The following is a 20,829-nucleotide window of genomic DNA, read 5'->3' as shown; positions in this document are numbered from 1 at the left end:
AACAGGGTCATTTGGACTACTCTGGCTACTCACACAGGGTCATTTGGACTACTCTGGCTACTCAAACAGGGCCATTTGAGCTACTCTGGGTCTGGTATTCTACACCATTAATTTGGAAGCTGATTCGTGTCCTCTTTGGAAGCAGTGAGTATGTTTTGGAGCAGTGTTGGGCAATCATTGTACTGATACACTGTTGTTAAAGACAACAGTAAACATCACAACAAAGACATATTGACGTGAAAAGCTGCCTTTATTCAGGCATCCAGATAATAATTGAAGTACCGGTATACAGTACCTGATGCCTTTTGTATAGGCTGTGTGAGTGACCAAAATTAGCAGATTTTATTAAGTATTCGCTGTTGTTGATGTTGGCAATGTCACTTTGAAAAAAACTATATTTAGGTAACCAATGCTTTTTTTGGAAAACAAATAAATTATAATAGAATAAACACAAAGAAATAACTTTCTACACATTTTCACTTTTTGCCAAAACAAAGAAGTGGGAACGGCCTCTCCTTTGCAGCTTAAGTAGAAAAGAGAGTAGTGAAAATGTTCCCCAGTCAGTCTGTGTACTGTTTCGTTGTTGGTTGAGCTGTGAACCCAGGTGGGAACCAGGTCCTCCCGCTCTCCTTCTCCCTCCACCCCTCCACAGGCTTCAGGGGTCGTCGGAGGTCGCGCCAGGTTAGTACTCCCAGAGACAGGAGGGGTCCACGGTTGCAGCATCGCCCTTCAGCGTGCCGCTGTCCCCGCGCAGGTACTTGCCGTTCTTGCCCTTGATGCCCACCCGCCCGTGCTCCAGGAACTCCAGGAAGAAGTCCTCAGGCTTGTCTCCGTCTGAGCACACCAGGCCGCTGCTGGAGACATACCAGAACTTTCCACCCACGCCTGAGTGGAGATGGACAACGTTATTGTTAGTTAGAGATAAAGTGACATACTTGGTTTGGTGTACTTTGTAGAAATACTGATAGTAGAACACAATAATACTGATAGAACTATGCCACATTTTACTCTAAGACAGTAGAACACAATAATACTGATAGCACTATACCTTTTACTCTAAGACAGTAGAACACAATAATACTGATAGAACTATGCCACATTTTACTCTAAGACAGTAGAACACAATAATACTGATAGAACTATGCCACATTTTACTCTAAGACAGTAGAACACATGCAGATAGAACATTTACACATTCATGGTACATGAAGACAAATGCAAACATGCATCCGCTCACACACACACACACTGACTTTTTATGTGGTAGGCGCCATCGCTGAAGAGCAGTGAGAAGATGTCATAGACGGATCGGTTGGCATCCAGCGTGTTGGAGCTCTTGTGATGACACACAAAACCGTTCTCCCCTCGCAGGATCAACATGGGCCGATTAATGAGCTTCATCAGGAAGAGCTCATCATCACCTGCAACACAATGACAGGAAGGTAGAATAACAATGATGACAATAATAGTAATAATGACAATAACAATAATGACAATAAAATAATAACAATAATAAAATAAAAATGACAAAAATAATAATAAGTACAATAATAATAAAATAATAATACAATAATTATAATAATAATAATGACAATAATAATAATAAGTACAATAGTAATAATAAAATAATAATGACAATAACAATAAATAATAATGACTAAATTAATAATAATTTGGTGGGTGCTTATATTTGTCCCGTTTCACACATCTACAAGTGTGTTAATACGCATGGAACCCACTGGGCACAGACGTCAGTTCAACATCTATTTTTGACTTACATTTGGTTGACTAACGTGAATTCAACTTGAAATCAACAAAAAATGTCACCATGACATTGAATTTAGTTTAAAAGTTGAGAAAAAAATGACAAAATACATTTACGTTGATGACTTTTTGTAAATCCAATCAGTTTTCCAGGCTGATTCAACGTCATCACCTTGAATTGTTTTGTTGAAATTACGTGGAAACAACGTTGATTCAGCCGTTTTTTGCACCCAACTCCGGCCAGGTGAGGCTTTAATAACACATGTCCTTTTGACAGAAACGGACTGTCCATAGTACGGTAGGGCCATAGGGCGGTAGGGACATAGGGCGGGTGGAAAATAAGGCTATAGGGTGGACATAGGGGGGTAGTGACATAAAGGGGTAGGGCGGTAGAGCCATGGGGCGGGTGGGACATGGGGCGGTAGGGACATGGGGCGGTAGAGACATGGGGCGGGTGGGACATGGGGCGGTAGGGACATGGGGCGGTAGGGACATGGTGCGGTAGAGACATGGGGCGGTAGGGACATAGGGCGGTAGAGACATGGGGCGGTAGAGACACGGGGCGGTAGAGACACGGGGCGGTAGAGACACGGGGCGGTAGGGACACGGGGCAGTAGGGACACGGTGCGGTAGGGACACGGGGCAGTAGGGACATAGGGCAGTAGGGACATAGGGCAGTAGGGACACGGGGCAGTAGGGACACGGGGCAGTAGGGACACGGGGCAGTAGGGACACGGGGCGGTAGGGACATGGGGCGGTAGGGACATGGGGCAGTAAGGCCAAATGCCAGATGGGACTCTGGATTTTAGCCCAGTGGACCTGTCAGAATTATATTTTTTGAGCTAGTATTTTCTATTTGTATTTATTATGGATCCCCATTAGCTGTTGCCAAAGCAGCAGCTCCTCTTCAGGGTCCAGCAAAATGAAGGCAGTTTATACCATTTAAAACATTACAATATATTCCCAGATTTCACAACACACTGTATTCCCTCAGGCCCCTACTCCACCACTACCACATATCTACACTACTAAATCCATGTGTATGTGTAGTGCGTATGTTATCGTGTGTGTGTGTGTGTGTGTCTGTCTGTGCCAATGTTTGTGTTAGTTTACAGTCCCCGCTGTTCCATAAGGTGTTTTTTCATCTGTTTTTTAAATCTAATTTTACTGCTTGCGTCAGTTACTTGATGTGGAATAGAGTTCCATGTAGTCATGGCTCTATGTAGTACTGTGTCTGTTCTGGACTTGGGGACTGTGAAGAGACCTCTTGTGGCATGTCTTGTAGGGTATGCATGGGTGTCCGAGCTGTGTGCCAGTAGTTTAGACAGACAGCTCGATGCATTCAACATGTCAATACCTCTCATAAATAAAAGTATTGAGGAAGTCAATCTCTCTTCCACTTTCAGCCAGGAGAGATTGACATGCATATTAAAATTAGCTCTCTGTGTACATCCAAGGGCCAGCCGTGTTGCCCTGTTCTGAGCCAAAGTCCTTTTTTGTAATGGGGCCCTAAAGGAAAAAAATGGGCCAGTGTGAGAAATTCCCGGGCTGATGTCTGGTCCCAGTCCATCCCTGTCCTTTGATCACCATTAACATTCTATTCATCTTCTCTTTCGTCTTCTGATCACATGCCAATTCTCTTCACACATGACATGTGCTCATTCGTCCCTCAGTCGTGTTGAGCACATTCCATGTGACACATTCAACGTGATCTCTATGCTAACTGAATCACATCAGAGATGTGGATCTCGAAGCACTTACCTACGGAATCGCTGACGGCTGAAAGCTGCCCATTCTTTTTGGTGCACACGTACTTCCCATTGCTTGCCTTCAGTGCTACACTGCGGCCGAGCCATTCAATGTCAAACATTGTGTTGGCCTCCCTGTGGTTGTCCGGATAAGGGGATGAAAGAAGAATGAAAAGAGGGTGGGTTAAGTTGAAAATAATTTCATGGAAGGTTGTTTAAATCTAGTATAATTGTTTAAAGCAAAGTGTTTTGATGAATGCCCTCATAAGCGACATTACAGAAAACGGTTCATATCCTCTGGTCGCAGGTCTGTTTAGTAGAGGTGTTTCCCTGTCCATTCTTCAGGCACCCTAAACTGTGGCACATTTTTGTTCTATTCCAGAACAAGAACACTAAGGTTAAATTCATTTGGTTTAGTCGTTGACAAGTTCAATCAGGTGTGCTTGTTCTGACAAAACAACATCTGAATGTTCAACAGATAATGTTAGCATGTCAGCAAGAATGTTCAAAAGAATGAATTGGGAAGCCGTCTGTAGCCAACTCTGTGGTGTGCATTCTCATGGCAAACTAGTGAGTGTAAAATAGATCTACTTACACCTCCGTGGCTGTGGACTGGATCCCTCCGTGGGAGACCAGTGTCCAGTAGTTACCGCCGTTGGTCCTAAACATGCACTTCTTGCTCTCCTTATCAATCTCCATCTGGAAGGTCTCCATGTCTGTCTCCACATCCTGGTTGGCTGAGATGCTCACACCTATGATACAACACAACAAACTTTATTGTACAGAGGCAACAACAAAACTTCATTGCTCCATTATACAGAGACAACAAATAAAACTTTATTGATCCATTAAACAGAGACAACAAAACGTTATTTATCCATTATACAGAGACAACAAAACGTTATTTATCCATTATACAGAGACAACAACAAAAGGGAAATAAAAGAGAAAAAGACAGTTGAGAATAGAATGCCATGGCTCGGAGTCGAAGGGCATTACAATGACGATGATTACAAGCTCTTCTCACAAGCCATTTACACTCAAAGGTGATTTGCAGGAGAACCATGGACACAGCAGTGATGTGACAGCTCATTAAAGAACTGTCTGTCTCTCGTCTCTTCTACTCTAGTGTTACACAGCTCAGGGACTCACAGCACAAAACCTGGTCAGAAGACAGTGCTATTCTTATATCCCTGGCCTTGTCTAAATGGGCTGTGTGGTTAAGGTGAGGTACGCTGGATCATGCCGTGTAGGCCAAAGCTTTAGACATCCTATTCATTTAGGATGATGAGTTCTTCCTTATAGAGCTTCTCTGAAAGCTGACTATTCGAGAGTATATCTCTCTCTTTTTAAGGAGTAGGTCACCGAGCTCCACCGACCTAGATTGGATATAAAGGATCAGAAAAAACAGGGTAGGTTCACACACAAAGTCAACAGATTTATGATCCTTTTCATTTTGTGATTTTAATGTATTTATTTTTCAATCTCTTGCACTTCTGTATCATCCAAACCCAAATATGAGCTCCTTCCAATCATCCACATTTCCTCCCTTGATACAAGCCCACATCTTTTTATCACTTCCACTCATAAATGCACTCTGCTCCTTTATAGTGCAGGACTGTCAGGACAGAACATTGCCAACGTGTCATGTTAAACAGTATAATAGTCCTGGTCTTCTCGATGTGTAACTCTGCAAGTAAACCCTCATGTTGTGAGCAGGGGGGATATTACAGTATGCAAACACCACTACTGCAGGACTGTGAGCTCATAAAACACACAGTACCTAAATAAAAAATGACGAGGACATAAACACATTGCACCAACAATTTGAAATGTAATTACCGAGGCATAGCCGCTGCAACCTTGTCTCAGAGGAAAACGTATTAAATTTGACCAAAATCCGTGCCGCTCCATTTAGAATGATAGGTTACTTTACATTGGCCTACAATGTAATAGCGGCCATACAATATAACATAATACGAATTGTAGGACGTATAGTATTCTACGTCTTGATCGTACCAGTTTTCTTTAACCCGTTTAGTACAGTATGATATATTATCTTCAACTGCTGTAGTATGATATGCTACGTTAGGGGTTAAAGTTAGAAGTTGGGTTATAGGGTTAAGGTTAGGGTTAGCTAACATGCTAAGTAGTTACAAAGTAGCTAAAATGTTGTAAGTAGTTGCAAAGTTGCTAATTAGCTAAAATGCTAAAGTTGTCTGTGATAAGAATCAAACACACAACATTATGAGTTGCTAGATGTTGGTGTATTACACCCACCCATTCACCCCAACCAATCACCCTCCTTTCGTTTTTGCCTTAAGTAACCTACTGTCATCCCAAACGTATCATACTAATATGAGTGTATCGGATTTACTTGGGCCAATGTAATGTAACCTAACGTAAAGCAACATATCATACTAAATGGAGTGGCACAGATTTTAGTCAAATTCAGTGCATTCAGAAAGAATGCACTTTTTCAAACATTTTGTTACATTCTAAAATTGATTAAATATTTTTTTCTCTGATCAATCTACACACAATACCCCCTAATGACAAAGCAAAAACAGGTTGTAGAGCTTTTTGCAAATGTATAACGAAAAAAATACAGAAATATGACATTTGTATAAGTATTCAGACCCTTTACTCAGTACTTTGTTGAAGCACCTTTGGCAGCAATTACAGCCTTGAGTCTTCTTGGGTATGATGCTACAAGCTTGGCCCACCTGTATTTTGGGAGTTTGTCCCATTCTTCTCTGCAGATCCTCTCAAACTCTGTCAGGATGGATGGGGAGCGTTGCTGCAGTTATTTTCAGGTCTCCAGAGATGTTCGATCAGGTTCAAGTCCAGGCTCTGGCTGGGCCACTCCAAGACATTCAGAGACTTGTCCCGAAGCCACGCCTGCGTTGTCTTGACTGTGTGCTTAGGGTTGTGGACCTGTTGGAAGGTGAACCTTCACCCCAGTCTGACGTCCTGAGCGCTATGGAGCAGGTTTTCATCAAGGATCTTTCTGTACCTTGCGCCGTTCATAGTTTCCCAGTCCCTGCCGCTGAAAAACATCCCCACAGCATGATGCTACCACCACCATGCTTCACTTTAGGGATTGTGCAAGGTTTCCTTCAGACGTGACGCTTGGTATTCAGGCCAAAGAGTTCAATCTTGGTTTCATCAGACCAGAAAATCTTGCTTCTCATGGTCTGAGTCCTTCAGGTGCCTTTTGGCAAACTCCAAGCGGGCTGTCATGTGCCTTTTACTGAGGAGTGGCTACCGACTGGCCACTCTACCATAAAGGCCTGATTGGGGGAGAGCTGCAAAGATGGTTGTCCTTCTAGAAGGTTCTCCCATCTCCACAGAGGAACTCCGGAGCTCTGTCAGAGTGACCATCAGGTTCCTGGTCACCTCAATGACCGAGGCCCTTCTCCCCTGATTGCTCAGTTTGGCCAGGCGGCCAGCTCTAGGAAGAGTCTTTGTGGTTCCAAACTTCTTCCATTTAAGAATGATTGAGGCCACTGTGTTATTGGGGACCTTCAATGCTGCAGACATTTTTTGGTACCCTTCCCCAGATCTGTGCCTCGACACAATCCTGTCTTGGCGCTCTATGGACAATTCCTTCGACCTCATGGCTTGGTTTTTGCTCTGACATGCACTGTCAACTGTGGGACCTTATATAGACAGGTGTGTGCCTTTCCAAATCATGTCCAATCAGTTGAATATATCACAGGTGGACTCCAATCAAGTTGTAGAAACATCTCACGGGTGATGAATGGTAACAGGATGCACCTGAGCTCAATTTTGAGGCTCATAGCAAAGGTTCTGAATACTTAAGTAAATAAGGTGTCAAATATTGTTGTTTCATACATTTGCAAAAATTTCTAAAAACCTGTTTCCACTTGCCATTATGGGTTATTGTGTGTAGATTGATGAGGACATTTTTTTATTTAACCCATTTTAGAAGTGTTTTTAAATTTTCAATTGAACCTTTATTTAACTAGGCAACTCAGTTAAGAACAAATTCTGATTTACAATGACGACCTACCCCGGGCTAAACCCTAACCCGGACGATGTTGGGCCAATTGTGCGCCGCCCTATGGAACTCCCAATCATGGCTGGTTGTGATACAGCCTGGAATCAAACCAGGGTCTGTAGTGACGCCTCTAGCACTGAGATGCAGTGCCTTAGACGGCTGCGCCACTCGGGAGCCCCACTGGTTGTAATAAGGTTGTAACGTAATAAAATGTGGAAAAAGTATAGGGTTATGAATACTTTCCGAATGCACTGTACAATACGTTTTGCTCTGAGACCAGGCTGGATCACTATAGAGTTCAGCTGTATAATATTTTATAGGTTTTGGGTTCAGCTGTATAGTGTGTTATTGGTTTTGGGATCAGCTGTATAATGTGTTATTGGTTTTGGGATCAGCTGTATAATGTGTTATTGGTTTTGGGATCAGCTGTATCGTGTGTTATTGGTTTTGGGTTCAGCTGTATAATGTGTTATTGGTTTTGGGATCAGCTGTATAATGTGTTATTGGTTTTGGGATCAGCTGTATTGTGTGTTATTGGTTTTGGGTTCAGCTGTATCGTGTGTTATTGGTTTTGGGTTCAGCTGTATCGTGTGTTATTGGTTTTGGGTTCAGCTGTATAATGTGTTATTGGTTTTGGGTTCAGCTGTATAGTGTGTTATTGGTTTTGGGTTCAGCTGTATAGTGTGTTATTGGTTTTGGGTTCAGCTGTATAATGTGTTATTGGTTTTGGGATCAGCTGTATCGTGTGTTATTGGTTTTGGGTTCAGCTGTATCGTGTGTTATTGGTTTTGGGTTCAGCTGTATAATGTGTTATTGGTTTTGGGTTCAGCTGTATAGTGTGTTATTGGTTTTGGGTTCAGCTGTATAGTGTGTTATTGGTTTTGGGTTCAGCTGTATAGTGTGTTATTGGTTTTGGGATCAGCTGTATCGTGTGTTATTGGTTTTGGGTTCAGCTGTATCGTGTGTTATTGGTTTTGGGTTCAGCTGTATAATGTGTTATTGGTTTTGGGTTCAGCTGTATAGTGTGTTATTGGTTTTGGGTTCAGCTGTATAGTGTGTTATTGGTTTTGGGTTCAGCTGTATAGTGTGTTATTGGTTTTGGGTTCAGCTGTATAATGTGTTATTGGTTTTGGGTTCAGCTGTATCGTGTGTTATTGGTTTTGGGTTCAGCTGTATCGTGTGTTATAGGTTTTGGGTTCAGCTGTATCGTGTGTTATTGGTTTTGGGTTCACCTGTATCGTGTGTTATTGGTTTTGGGTTCAGCTGTATAATGTGTTATTGGTTTTGGGTTCAGCTGTATCGTGTGTTATTGGTTTTGGGTTCAGCTGTATCGTGTGTTATTGGTTTTGGGTTCAGCTGTATAGTGTGTTATTGGTTTTGGGTTCAGCTGTATCGTGTGTTATTGGTGTTGGGTTCACCTGTATCGTGTGTTATTGGTTTTGGGTTCAGCTGTATAATGTGTTATTGGTTTTGGGTTCAGCTGTATCGTGTGTTATTGGTTTTGGGTTCAGCTGTATCGTGTGTTATGGGTTTTGGGTTCAGCTGTATAATGTGTTATTGGTTTTGGGTTCAGCTGTTTCGTGTGTTATTGGTTTTGGGTTCAGCTGTATCGTGTGTTATTGGTTTTGTGTTCAGCTGTATCGTGTGTTATAGGTTTTGGGTTCAGCTGTATCGTGTGTTATTGGTGTTGGGTTCACCTGTATCGTGTGTTATAGGTTTTGGGTTCAGCTGTATCGTGTGTTATTGGTTTTGGGTTCAGCTGTATAGTGTGTTATTGGTTTTGGGATCAGCTGTATAATGTGTTATTGGTTTTGGGTTCAGCTGTATAGTGTGTTATTGGTTTTGGGATCAGCTGTATAATGTGTTATTGGTTTTGGGTTCAGCTGTATCGTGTGTTATTGGTTTTGGGTTCAGCTGTATCGTGTGTTATAGGTTTTGGGTTCAGCTGTATCGTGTGTTATTGGTTTTGGGTTCACCTGTATTGTGTGTTATTGGTTTTGGGTTCAGCTGTATAATGTGTTATTGGTTTTGGGTTCAGCTGTATCGTGTGTTATTGGTTTTGGGTTCAGCTGTATCGTGTGTTATTGGTTTTGGGTTCAGCTGTATAGTGTGTTATTGGTTTTGGGTTCAGCTGTATCGTGTGTTATTGGTGTTGGGTTCACCTGTATCGTGTGTTATTGGTTTTGGGTTCAGCTGTATAATGTGTTATTGGTTTTGGGTTCAGCTGTATCGTGTGTTATTGGTTTTGGGTTCAGCTGTATCGTGTGTTATGGGTTTTGGGTTCAGCTGTATAATGTGTTATTGGTTTTGGGTTCAGCTGTTTCGTGTGTTATTGGTTTTGGGTTCAGCTGTATCGTGTGTTATTGGTTTTGTGTTCAGCTGTATCGTGTGTTATAGGTTTTGGGTTCAGCTGTATCGTGTGTTATTGGTTTTGGGTTCAGCTGTATAGTGTGTTATTGGTTTTGGGATCAGCTGTATAATGTGTTATTGGTTTTGGGTTCAGCTGTATAGTGTGTTATTGGTTTTGGGTTCAGCTGTATCGTGTGTTATTGATTTGGTACATGAAAAGGGGCAGGAGTTTTCCTGACTACGTGACCTGGCCAGGAAAAACTCTGGTTTCTATGTATAGCCTAAAACTCTGGGCCCTAGGTATAGCCTAAAACTAGGACCAGGAGTTATCTTCTAATTAGGTACTGTGGACAGGAAAAACTCCTGGCCTCTATACACAGCATGCGTTTCCTCCTGATTTGGGATCTCCCTGAGGTTCGAACGTCCAAAGAGGAAGTCCCCGGAGGTGAGAGGACCAGGGTGGTGTTCATTAGGCACTAAACGGGATAAAACTGAATGAAACATTGCATTGCATGCCCTAATGAACACGACCACAGGAGAGGTGGTGTGAGAGTTGACCTTGGCACCGCCTTGCCCCGAGGTATCCCGCTGCTCGGATGAGCCTGTCATTTGCACGTCCTGTCTTATCCTGCCAGTTTATCTCGCACAGCAGATTACACGTGTCCCGAGGTGACCGCAAGTTGTGACACTTACATTGTGATAAAAAAATGATTCAATTAACATGTCTGGTTGTGTTGTGACAGACGAAGCAGCGCCTTCCGAAATTATTCCCACCCCTCAACATATCCCACAATTTGTTATGTTACAGCCTGAATTTGAAATGCATTAAACATTTTCTCACCCATCTACACACAATACCCCATAATGACTAAGTGAAAACATGTTTTTGACATTTTTGAACAATTTTTGAAAATGAAATACAGAAATATCTAATTTACATAAGTATTCAAACCCCTGAGTCAATTCTTTGTAGAAGCATATTTGGCAGCGATTACAGCTGTGAGGCTTTCTGGGTAAGTCTCTAAGTGCTTTCCACACCTGGATTGTGCACCATTTTGTATTTATTTATTTATTTCACCTTTACTTAACCAGGTTGAGAACAGTTGAGAACAAGTTCTCATTTACAACTGCAACCTGGCCAAGATAAAGCATAACAGTACGACAAAAACAACAACACAGAGTTACACATAAACAAATGTACAGTCAATAACACAAAATAAAATAAGATTTGAAAGTTCTATGTACAGTGCAAATGTAGAAGAGTAGGGAGGTAGGCAATAAATAGGCCCTAATGGTGAAAATAATTACAATTTAGCATTAATACTGGAGTGATAGATGTGCAGATGATGATGTGCAAGTAGAGATACTGAGGTGCAAAAGAGCAAGAGGGTAAGTAATAATATGGGGATGAGGTAGTCGGTTGTGCTACTTACAGACTGGCTGTGTACAGGTGCAGTGATCGGTTAGCTGATCTGACAGCTGATGCTTAAAGTTAGAGAGGGAGATGTAAGACTCCAGCTTCAGAGATTTTTGCAATTCGTTCCAATCATTGGCAGCAGAGAACTGGAAGGAGAGGCGGCCAAAGGAAGTGTTGGCTTTGGGGATGACCAGTGCAATATACTTGCTGGAGCGCGTGCTACGGGTGGGTGTTGCTATGGTGACCAGTGAGCTGAGTTAAGGCAGGGCTTTACCTGGCAAAGACTTGTAGATGACCTGGAGCCAGTGGGTTTGGCGACGGATATGTAGTGAGGGCCAGCCAACGAGAGCATAGAGGTCGCAGTGGTGGGTAGTGTATGGGACTTTGGTGATAAAACGGATGGAACTGCGATAGACTACATCCAGTTTGCTGAGTAGAGTGTTGGAGTCTATTTTGTAAATGACATCGCCGAAGTCAAGGATCGGTAGGATAGTCAGTTTTACGAGGGTATGTTTGGCGGCATGAGGAGGCTTTGTTGCGAAATAGGAAGCCGATTCTAGATTTAATTTGCGATTGGAGATGCTTAATGTGAGTCTGGAAGGACAGTTTACAGTCTAACCAGACACCTAGGTATTTGTAGTTGTCCACATATTCTAGGTCGGAACCGTCCAGGGTAGTGATGCTAGTCGGGCGGGAGGGTGCGGGCAGCGATCGGTTGAAGATCATGCACTTAGTATTACTAGCATTTAAAAGCAGTTGGAGGCCACGGAAGGAGTGTTGTATGACGTTGAAGCTCGTTTGAAGGTTTGTTAGCGTGTCCAAAGAAGGGGCAGATGTATACAGAATGGTGTCGTCTGCGTAGAGGTGGATCTATGGATCACCAGCAGCAAGAGAGACATCATAGATGTATACAGAATGGTGTCGTCTGCGTAGAGGTGGATCTATGGATCACCAGCAGCAAGAGAGACATCATAGATGTATACAGAATGGTGTCGTCTGCGTAGAGGTGGATCTATGGATCACCAGCAGCAAGAGAGACATCATAGATGTATACAGAATGGTGTTGTCTGCGTAGAGGTGGATCTATGGATCACCAGCAGCAAGAGAGACATCATAGATGTATACAGAATGGTGTAGTCTGCGTAGAGGTGGATCAGAGAATCACCAGCAGCATTACTCTTTTCAAAATTCTTCAAGCTCTGTCAAATTGGTTGTGGGTCATTGCTAGACAACCACTTTCAGGTCTTGCCATAGATTTTTTGTAGATTTATGTCAAAACTGTAACTCGGCCACTCAGGAACATTCACTGTCTTCTTGGTAAGCAACTCCAGTGTAGATTTGGCCTTGTGTTTTGTGGTATTGTCCTGCTGAAAGGTAAATTAATCTCCTAGTGTATGGTGGAAAGCACTCTAAGCCAAGTTTTCCTCTAGGATTTTGCCTGTGCTTAGCGCCATTCCGTTTGTTTTCATCCTGAAAAACTCCCCAGTCCTTAACGATTACAAGCATACCCATAACATGATGCAGCCAACACTATGCTTCAAAATATGGAGAGTTATACTCCGTAATGTGTTGTATTGGATTTGCCCCAAATATAACACTTTTGTACTCAGGCAAAAAATGTATTGCCATATTTTCTTGGCAGTATAACTTTAGTGCCTTGTTGCAAACAGGATGCATGTTTTGGAATGTTTTTATTCTGTACAGGCGTCCTTCTTTTTACTCTGTCTATAAGGTTAGTATTGTGGAGAAACAATGTTGTTGATCCATCCTCACTTTTCTCTAATCACAGCCATTAAACTCTGTAACTGTTTTAACGTCACCATTAACCTCATGGTGAAATTCCTGATCGGTTTCCTTCCTCTCTGGCAACTGAGTTAGGAAGGACACCTGTATCTTTGTAGTGACTGGGTGTATTGATACACCATCCAAAGTGTAATTTGCTCAAAGGGATATTCAATGTCTACTTTTTTATATTTGTACTAATCTACCAATAGGTGCCCTTCTTTGTGAGGCATTGGAAAACCTCCCTGGTCTTTGTGGTTTAATCTATGTTTGAAATGCAATGCTCGACTGAGGAACCTTACAGATAATTGTATGTATGGAGTACAGAGATGAGGTAGTCATTCAAAAATCACGTTAAACACTATTATTGCACACAGAGTGATTCCATGCAACTTATGTGACTTGTTCAGCACATTTTTACTCCTGAACTTATTTAAGCTTGCATAACAAAGGAATTTGAATACTTATTGACTAAAGACATTTCAGCGTTTAATTTAAATTTAATTTGTAAACATTTCGAAAAACATAATTCCACTTTGACATTATGGGGTATTGTGTGTAGGCCACTGACAAAAAAATCTCACTATAATCCATTTTAAATTCCGCCGGTAACAACATGTGGAAAAAGTCAAGGGGAGTGAATACTTTCTGAAGGCTCTGTATGTGTTTGCCAGTGTCCCCGCAGTTCCTTCAGATGTTTCCAGACCTGGGTTCAGATCAGATCTGTATGTGTTTGTCAGTGTCCCCGCAGTTCCTTCAGGTGTTTCCAGACCTGGGTTCAGATCAGATCTGTATGTGTTTGTCCCCGCAGTTCCTTCAGATGTTTCCAGACCTGGGTTCAGATCAGATCTGTATGTGTTTGCCAGTGTCCCCGCAGTTCCTTCAGATGTTTCCAGACCTGGGTTCAGATCAGATCTGTATGTCCCATAGGGACTGACATTAAGGGTTGTCCTAAACACATCCCGTAGAGACTGACATTAAGGGTTGTCCTATACACATCCCGTAGGGACTGACATTAAGGGTTGTCCTAAACACATCCCGTAGAGACTGACATTAAGGGTTGTCCTATACACATCCCGTAGGGACTGACAGTAAGGGTTGTCCTATACACAGCCCGTAGAGACTGACATTAAGGATTGTCCTATACACATCCCGTAGGGACTGACAGTAAGGGTTGTCCTATACACATCCCGTAGGGACTGACAGTAAGGGCTGTCCTATACACATCCCGTAGAGACTGACATTACGGGTTGTCCTATACACATCCCGTAGGGACTGACAGTAAGGGTTGTCCTATACACAGCCCTTAGAGACTGACATTAAGGATTGTCCTATACACATCCCGTAGAGACTGACATTAAGGGTTGTCCTACACACATCCCGTAGAGACTGACATTAAGGGTTGTCCTATACACATCCCGTAGGGACTGACATTAAGGGTTGTCCTACACACATCCCGTAGAGACTGACATTAAGGGTTGTCCTATACACATCCCGTAGAGACTGACATTAAGGATTGTCCTATACACATCCCGTAGGGACTGACATTAAGGGTTGTCCTAAACACATCCCGTAGAGACTGACATTAAGGGTTGTCCTACACACATCCCGTAGAGACTGACATTAAGGATTGTCCTATACACATCCCGTAGGGACTGACATTAAGGATTGTCCTATACACATCCCGTAGGGACTGACATTAAGGATTGTCCTATACACATCCCGTAGGGACTGACATTAAGGGTTGTCCTATACACATCCCGTAGGGACTGAAGTTATAGATTGTCCTATACACATCCTGTAGGGACTGACGTTATAGATTGTCCTATACACATCCCGTAGGGACTGACATTAAGGGTTGTCCTATACACATCCTGTAGGAACTGACATTAAGGGTTGTCCTATACACATCCCGTAGGAACTGACATTAAAGATTGTCCTATACACATCCCGTAGGGACTGACATTAAGGGTTGTCCTATACACATCCCGTAGGGACTGACATTAAGGGTTGTCCTACACACATCCCGTAGAGACTGACATTAAGGGCTGTCCTATACACATCCCGTAGGGACTGACATTAAGGGTTGTCCTATACACATCCCGTAGGGACTGACATTAAAGATTGTCCTATACACATCCCGTAGGAACTGACATTAAGGGTTGTCCTATACACATCCCATAGGGACTGACATTAAGGGTTGTCCTACACACATCCCATAGAGACTGACATTAAGGGTTGTCCTATACACATCCCATAGAGACTGACATTAAAGATTGTCCTACACACATCCCATAGGGACTGACATTAAGGGTTGTCCTACACACATCCCATAGAGACTGACATTAAGGGTTGTCCTACACACATCCCGTAGGGACTGACATTAAGGGTTGTCCTACACACATCCCGTAGGGACTGACATTAAGGGTTGTCCTATACACATCCCGTAGGGACTGACATTAAGGGTTGTCCTATACACATCCCGTAGGGACTGACATTAAGGGTTGTCCTATACACATCCCGTAGGGACTGACATTAAGGGTTGTCCTATACACATCCCGTAGGGACTGTCCTTGAATGGCCCAGCCAGAGCCCGGACTTGAACCCGATCTAACATTTCTGCAGAGACCTGAAAGTGACGCTCCCAATCCAACGTGACTGAGCTTAAGAGGACCTGGAGAGAAGAATGGGACAAACTCGCCAAATACAGGTGTGCCAAGCTTGTACCCAATAAGAATCGAGGCTGTAATCGCTGCTAAAGGTGCTTCAACAAAGTACTGAGTAAAGGGTCTGAATACTTATGTAAATGTATTTTTATTTTTATAAATGTGCTAATATTTCAAAAAATCTGTTTTTGCTTTGTCTTGATGGGGTATTGTGTGTAGATTGATGAGTAATAAACAACAACAATTTCATCAATTTTAGAATAAGGCTGTAACGTAACAAAATGTGGAAAAAGTCAAGGGGCCTGAATACTTTCCGAATGCACTGTATATAGCAGATTGTGTCTGCTGGAGTTCAAATTAGATACCACAGAAATATCCCTCAACCTTTCTCTTAAGCCTGTTACCACCCTAATCCCATACACACACCCCTCCACCCATCCTGCTCATTCGCCTGCTGTAATTCCCTCGGTGGTGCAATGCAAATCTGCACCACAGGGCCCACTAAGCAGCTTTCTGGTGCCTGCCTCTTTCCTAAAACAAATGTCGGGGGAGAGGAGACACCAGTGGTGCATTCATTAGTGCACATTGTAGCAAAACGAAAATGAGAGTTTCTTAGTGGACAAATTCAGGTTAGTCTCTCCCAGTTTCGTCCCGTTTGCTTCAGTCTGTTTCCTAGTGAATACACCCCAGGCAAAAACACTCCTCTTCAGAGTGACCAAGCACAACATTAATGGTTGGGTTTCCATATTGGACATTATGAAAAGCCACTTGTTGAAGATTTTAACCAAAGGAAGAGTAGAATGAACTGGGGATAATATCGAGTGCTAATTTTTTATGATCAAATATACTATTTCATGCCTGATCAATATTTGAGCCAGTAGACTACATACATTATTTTTTAATCTATTTGAATTTTTTATTTAATCTTAATTTAACTAGACAAGTCAGTTAAGAACAAATTATTATTTACAATGACGGCCTACCCCAGCCAAACCCGGATGACGCTGGGCCAATGCCTGAGACCGCTGCACTATTTAATATTTATTTTGTTGATCTGTAAAATCATCCTGAACTCGTACAATTTAAAATCACATTTACCTCTGTATTTTTACCAAATTGTAAGAAATAGCATACCAGGGGAGGCCTTTTTTTCAGGGGAGGGAAGAATGCATCTCCCTAGTACATTTGGGAGAAATTGTAATGAATAAAACCTATATAAACTCATTTTGGTACTTGTACATTATGTCATTGTGAATGTAGCTGTGGCAGGATGACACCCTCACTGAATGACACCTTACAAGCCTTTGTTTGGAACTTCCTCCAAACCTGCCAAAGTCCCTTCAATCTCTTTCTAACCTGTCCTCCATGCCTGCTGGCCTGTCTCTAGGTCTGTCAGCAGAGGAGATCTCTTTCTAACCTGTCCTCCATGCCTGCTGGCCTGTCTCTAGGTCTGTCAGCAGAGGAGATCTCTTTCTAACCTGTCCTCCATGCCTGCTGGCCTGTCTCTAGGTCTGTCAGCAGAGGAGATCTCTTTCTAACCTGTCCTCAATGCCTGCTGGCCTGTCTCTAGGTCTGTCAGCAGAGGAGATCTCTCCACCTTCATTCCTCTCTCAGGGAAAGCCTTTGCCGAGAGCTAATGATGGGTGTAGGTAACTGATCAGTCTGACTAGTTCTCCTATTTTAACTGCTCTCTCACTGCCTGTCCAGACTAATAGATGACTTCCTCTTCCTGCCTCAATCAAACAACCTCAGCCCCCATTACAATTACAACCACTCACTCTCCTCCCTCTCCTCACTCTCACTCCACAGATAAAGCAGCAGGTAGTTTCAGTTTAATAATAGAATGGTTGTGATCCTGAAATGCCCATTGATGGGAATTAGTTGATAGCAACAGCAGGACCCCTCTGCCTCCCTGGAGTCATCAGCCTGCGCTCTCCCTAATCTCTTCTATGGGACACACAGTGGAAATGACAAAGCCCATTACCATGACGACCCGGATGACACGCATAATGGCGCCCAATGGCTGACTGACCATATGCACCGTGCAGAGCGAGGAGACAAGCATGGCTGCCCTTCACTTGTACCGTACTTGTCACATGGTTTCACAATGTTCTTTCTGAAAAATTCCAGGAGAGTCTCTGACAATCTTTTTGGATCCCCTAATTGATGACTATATTTCTGATTCTCATTGAGTAGGGAACCTTCCCCTATGTGGGCTAACATTCCTAGTGGGCTGCTACACTGCATGCTTACTGTATTTTGAGATATGTCTCAATGCTCACTCAATTGAGTGAATGGTTTCTGAAAATGACAAATATGGCTGAACTGAGCCTACTTGTGATTAGAATTCAATATACTGCCTGCTTTTGACAGACAGACCCACAGGCTTCACTAAGGGAGTAGAGCAGTGGAGGCTGATGAGGGGAGGACAGCTCATAATAATGTCTGGAATGGAGTCAACGGAATGGTATTAAACACGTGGTTTCTATATGGTTGTTTTTTGTTGAGATGTGAGGAGTCTTTCAACAGCATTAACTTTTCATCTAATTGCTAAGGAGTGTAACTAAAGACAAAGTGAGCTTCAGCACTGAGCTAACTAATGGTGATTCTATTGGACTGCCATGTGCTTGTGATAGAACCAACCAACCTCTACAGGGAAATTATGCAAACATCAACATTTTCCTACTTTCAATTTCTTGACGTCAACTATAGCGCATGAAGTGTGGATTTGCAGGTCAATTACACTGGAGGTGGATCATGCTGAGCATAGTACAATAAGACATTATTTTCTGAACAAAATGGATTTGTACTCTACTCTTCTCAGAGCAGTGTGTTTAATGTAATGTCAGGTTTTTAGCAATTAAAAGCATCGAACAAAAAATAAAATACTTTCAAAAGTTCTGCAATTCTAAAGCTCCCTGAGAATGTCACTTGTTTTTCCCCAATGGGTTCACAGCTGGCCTACCTACTCTATTTTCTCCATCCCGTTCTTTCCTCAAAATAGAGCAGGCAGAACCTCCCTGGTTAGTCCATTTGCAGACTAAATGGAAAATAGAAAGCAGTGTAGAGCATTAGTTTGCTCAGTTCTGGGTGGATTCCAAGGAAAGTATAGCAAGTCAATTTGATAGCAATCTCCTGGAAACCCTACAGTGAGCCTAATGGGGTTCTGCTGACATTATTCCTTTCAATTCCTCTGCAGCTAGATGTGCACCTTCAGAGAGGATATTGAATGTATCACCCAAGACATTTCCAACCCAAAATATTGTCCAAACATCAAATTAGTTCAAATTTTTCATCTCAGTAGAGACTATACAAAAACACCTAAATAATGTGCATTATAGCAATAAATATATACATTGGCTGGATAATCACCTTGTTTGACGGAGACAAATCTTTTGTTGGCTGCCTGGAAAATGACTTGTGGGTGGCTCTCCTCTAGATCAAACAGCTCATCCTTGCCAGGCTTGGAGCACCTGCCTGAGCGCAGCGTGCCGGTCGGGCCCATGGGCGTCAGGTACTTCCCATCGCAGTCCTTGAAGGCCAGCTTGCCCGACTTGAGCTCCAGGGTGAAGCTGGTGGTGGGGGTGTTCTCTTTGACCAGCTTCCCGTCATTGCTGAGGAAGCGGCTGTCGCACGTCTTCAGGAAGTACTTTCCTTCCAGGTAGACCAGGGTGACCAGGGAGTCCGAGCCCCAGGGGATGTTGCTGTCCACCGAGATCTCTCCTTCCCGGGCAAACAGGTGGGCGTAGCGTTTGCGCGCGACGCTGAGCAGACTAGATTGCGGGTGGAGAGCCAGGTGGACGGCCCACAGCTCGGGCTCCCCGATGGCCTGGGCGAAGCAGGACAGGTAGTCAGCCGAGCCTCCGAAGAAGCGCAGGTATGTCTCCGACTGCAGTGCCCAGCGGCCGTCCGACTGGGCCACGATCAGGAAGCGGCAGCCGGGCGAGTCGGGCTGCTCTGCCCCGCAGCTCACCTTACCATCCTTGTCGGAGGCCAGGTAGCGGCCCAGGTGGCTGCGAAGGAACACTACCTGGGTGTCCTGGTCCTCTTGCTCCAGAGTCCAGATCTGCTTCTTCTTCATGCTGGAGGCCGAGGCGTTCACCTTGAAGCCGAAGGCCTCGGCCGTTAGGTAACGGCTTTCGTGGTTGATGAGGCCAAACTGCAGCTTCAAGGCTTTGTTAATTCCGTTCGTGGGCATCGTCAATCCGTTGTCCATAGACACACACACACACACACACACGCAGAGGTCTGGAGTGGAAACCTTTAGGATGAACGAGGGGGAGGGTAGAGGGGGAAGTGTGCCCCTTTCTCTTCTCTCCAGGCACAAAATTCCCCTGCTTTAACAACTTCCCTCAGTCTAAATGCTTGACTTCCTCTCTCTCTTCCCCCAGAGGGTTTGCACAGGCGCTTGCTCTCTGTTACCTAATCAGCCAGGATTAAAATCAGCAGGACACAGGACCTCAATCCAACGAGCGGCTGACGTCACATACCAGTGCACTAAACCCACCTCTCCTCTTGCCTTCATTCTCTTCTTACAAATACACTTTATCTCACGCTGTTTCGTCTCATCTCCCCCCCTTTTTTATTTCACACTCTCTCTATCACTCACAATGACACTCTCATTTCTCAGCCTTGAATCTCTTCAGGCTGGCTCTCCATCACATAGTTAGGCACATATATACTGGGAACACATCCAGCATGGGGATTACCCCAGCACTGATCTCCTGGTGAGCCACAGCCTAATTGGAAAACGTCCAGTCGAGTAAAGGTGCTCTTCGTCTCCCTCTCTCTCTCTTCAGATTCTCATCTCTTTCCTTTTCCCTGCTCAAACAGGTTTTTATCTGATAGATTGGGTTTTACAGGGACAATGTATTGTACAATAGTCACCATTTGAATCGCTAGATTTCCCTAATTCAAATCAGCTTTCTCTTGTGTACACACAATGTTAACAGGAGGGGATTTGAATATGTCCACAAAGCCCTCTTTCACTTCTTTCCTTTCTTCCTTTTGTTTAAATGAACTGGGAGAGTGTGCCTTGAGTCATACTATGCCTTGAGTTGACTTGATTGATTAACTTGA

At 43.4% G+C, this 20,829-nt stretch overlaps 1 protein-coding gene across 1 annotated transcript; it reads right to left on the bottom strand.

Annotated features, from left to right (window-relative positions):
* Positions 1-234: 234 nt before the first annotated feature.
* Positions 235-20,125, bottom strand: fscn2a (fascin actin-bundling protein 2a, retinal). Its single transcript, XM_071394062.1, has 5 exons — positions 19,123-20,125; positions 4,108-4,264; positions 3,526-3,647; positions 1,254-1,421; positions 235-885 (listed from the first exon to the last, which is right to left on the bottom strand). Exons 1-5 carry the CDS (start codon positions 19,964-19,966, stop codon positions 683-685), a joined length of 1,494 nt encoding a protein of 497 aa, XP_071250163.1. The 5' UTR covers positions 19,967-20,125; the 3' UTR covers positions 235-682.
* Positions 20,126-20,829: the final 704 nt, after the last annotated feature.

Source organism: Salvelinus alpinus, chromosome 1, assembly GCF_045679555.1.
Source record: "Salvelinus alpinus chromosome 1, SLU_Salpinus.1, whole genome shotgun sequence".
In the NCBI taxonomy this organism is placed as follows: Eukaryota; Metazoa; Chordata; class Actinopteri; order Salmoniformes; family Salmonidae; genus Salvelinus; species Salvelinus alpinus.
The sequence above is the reverse complement of the archived record's forward strand: the minus strand, read 5'-3'. Positions and strand labels throughout refer to the sequence as shown.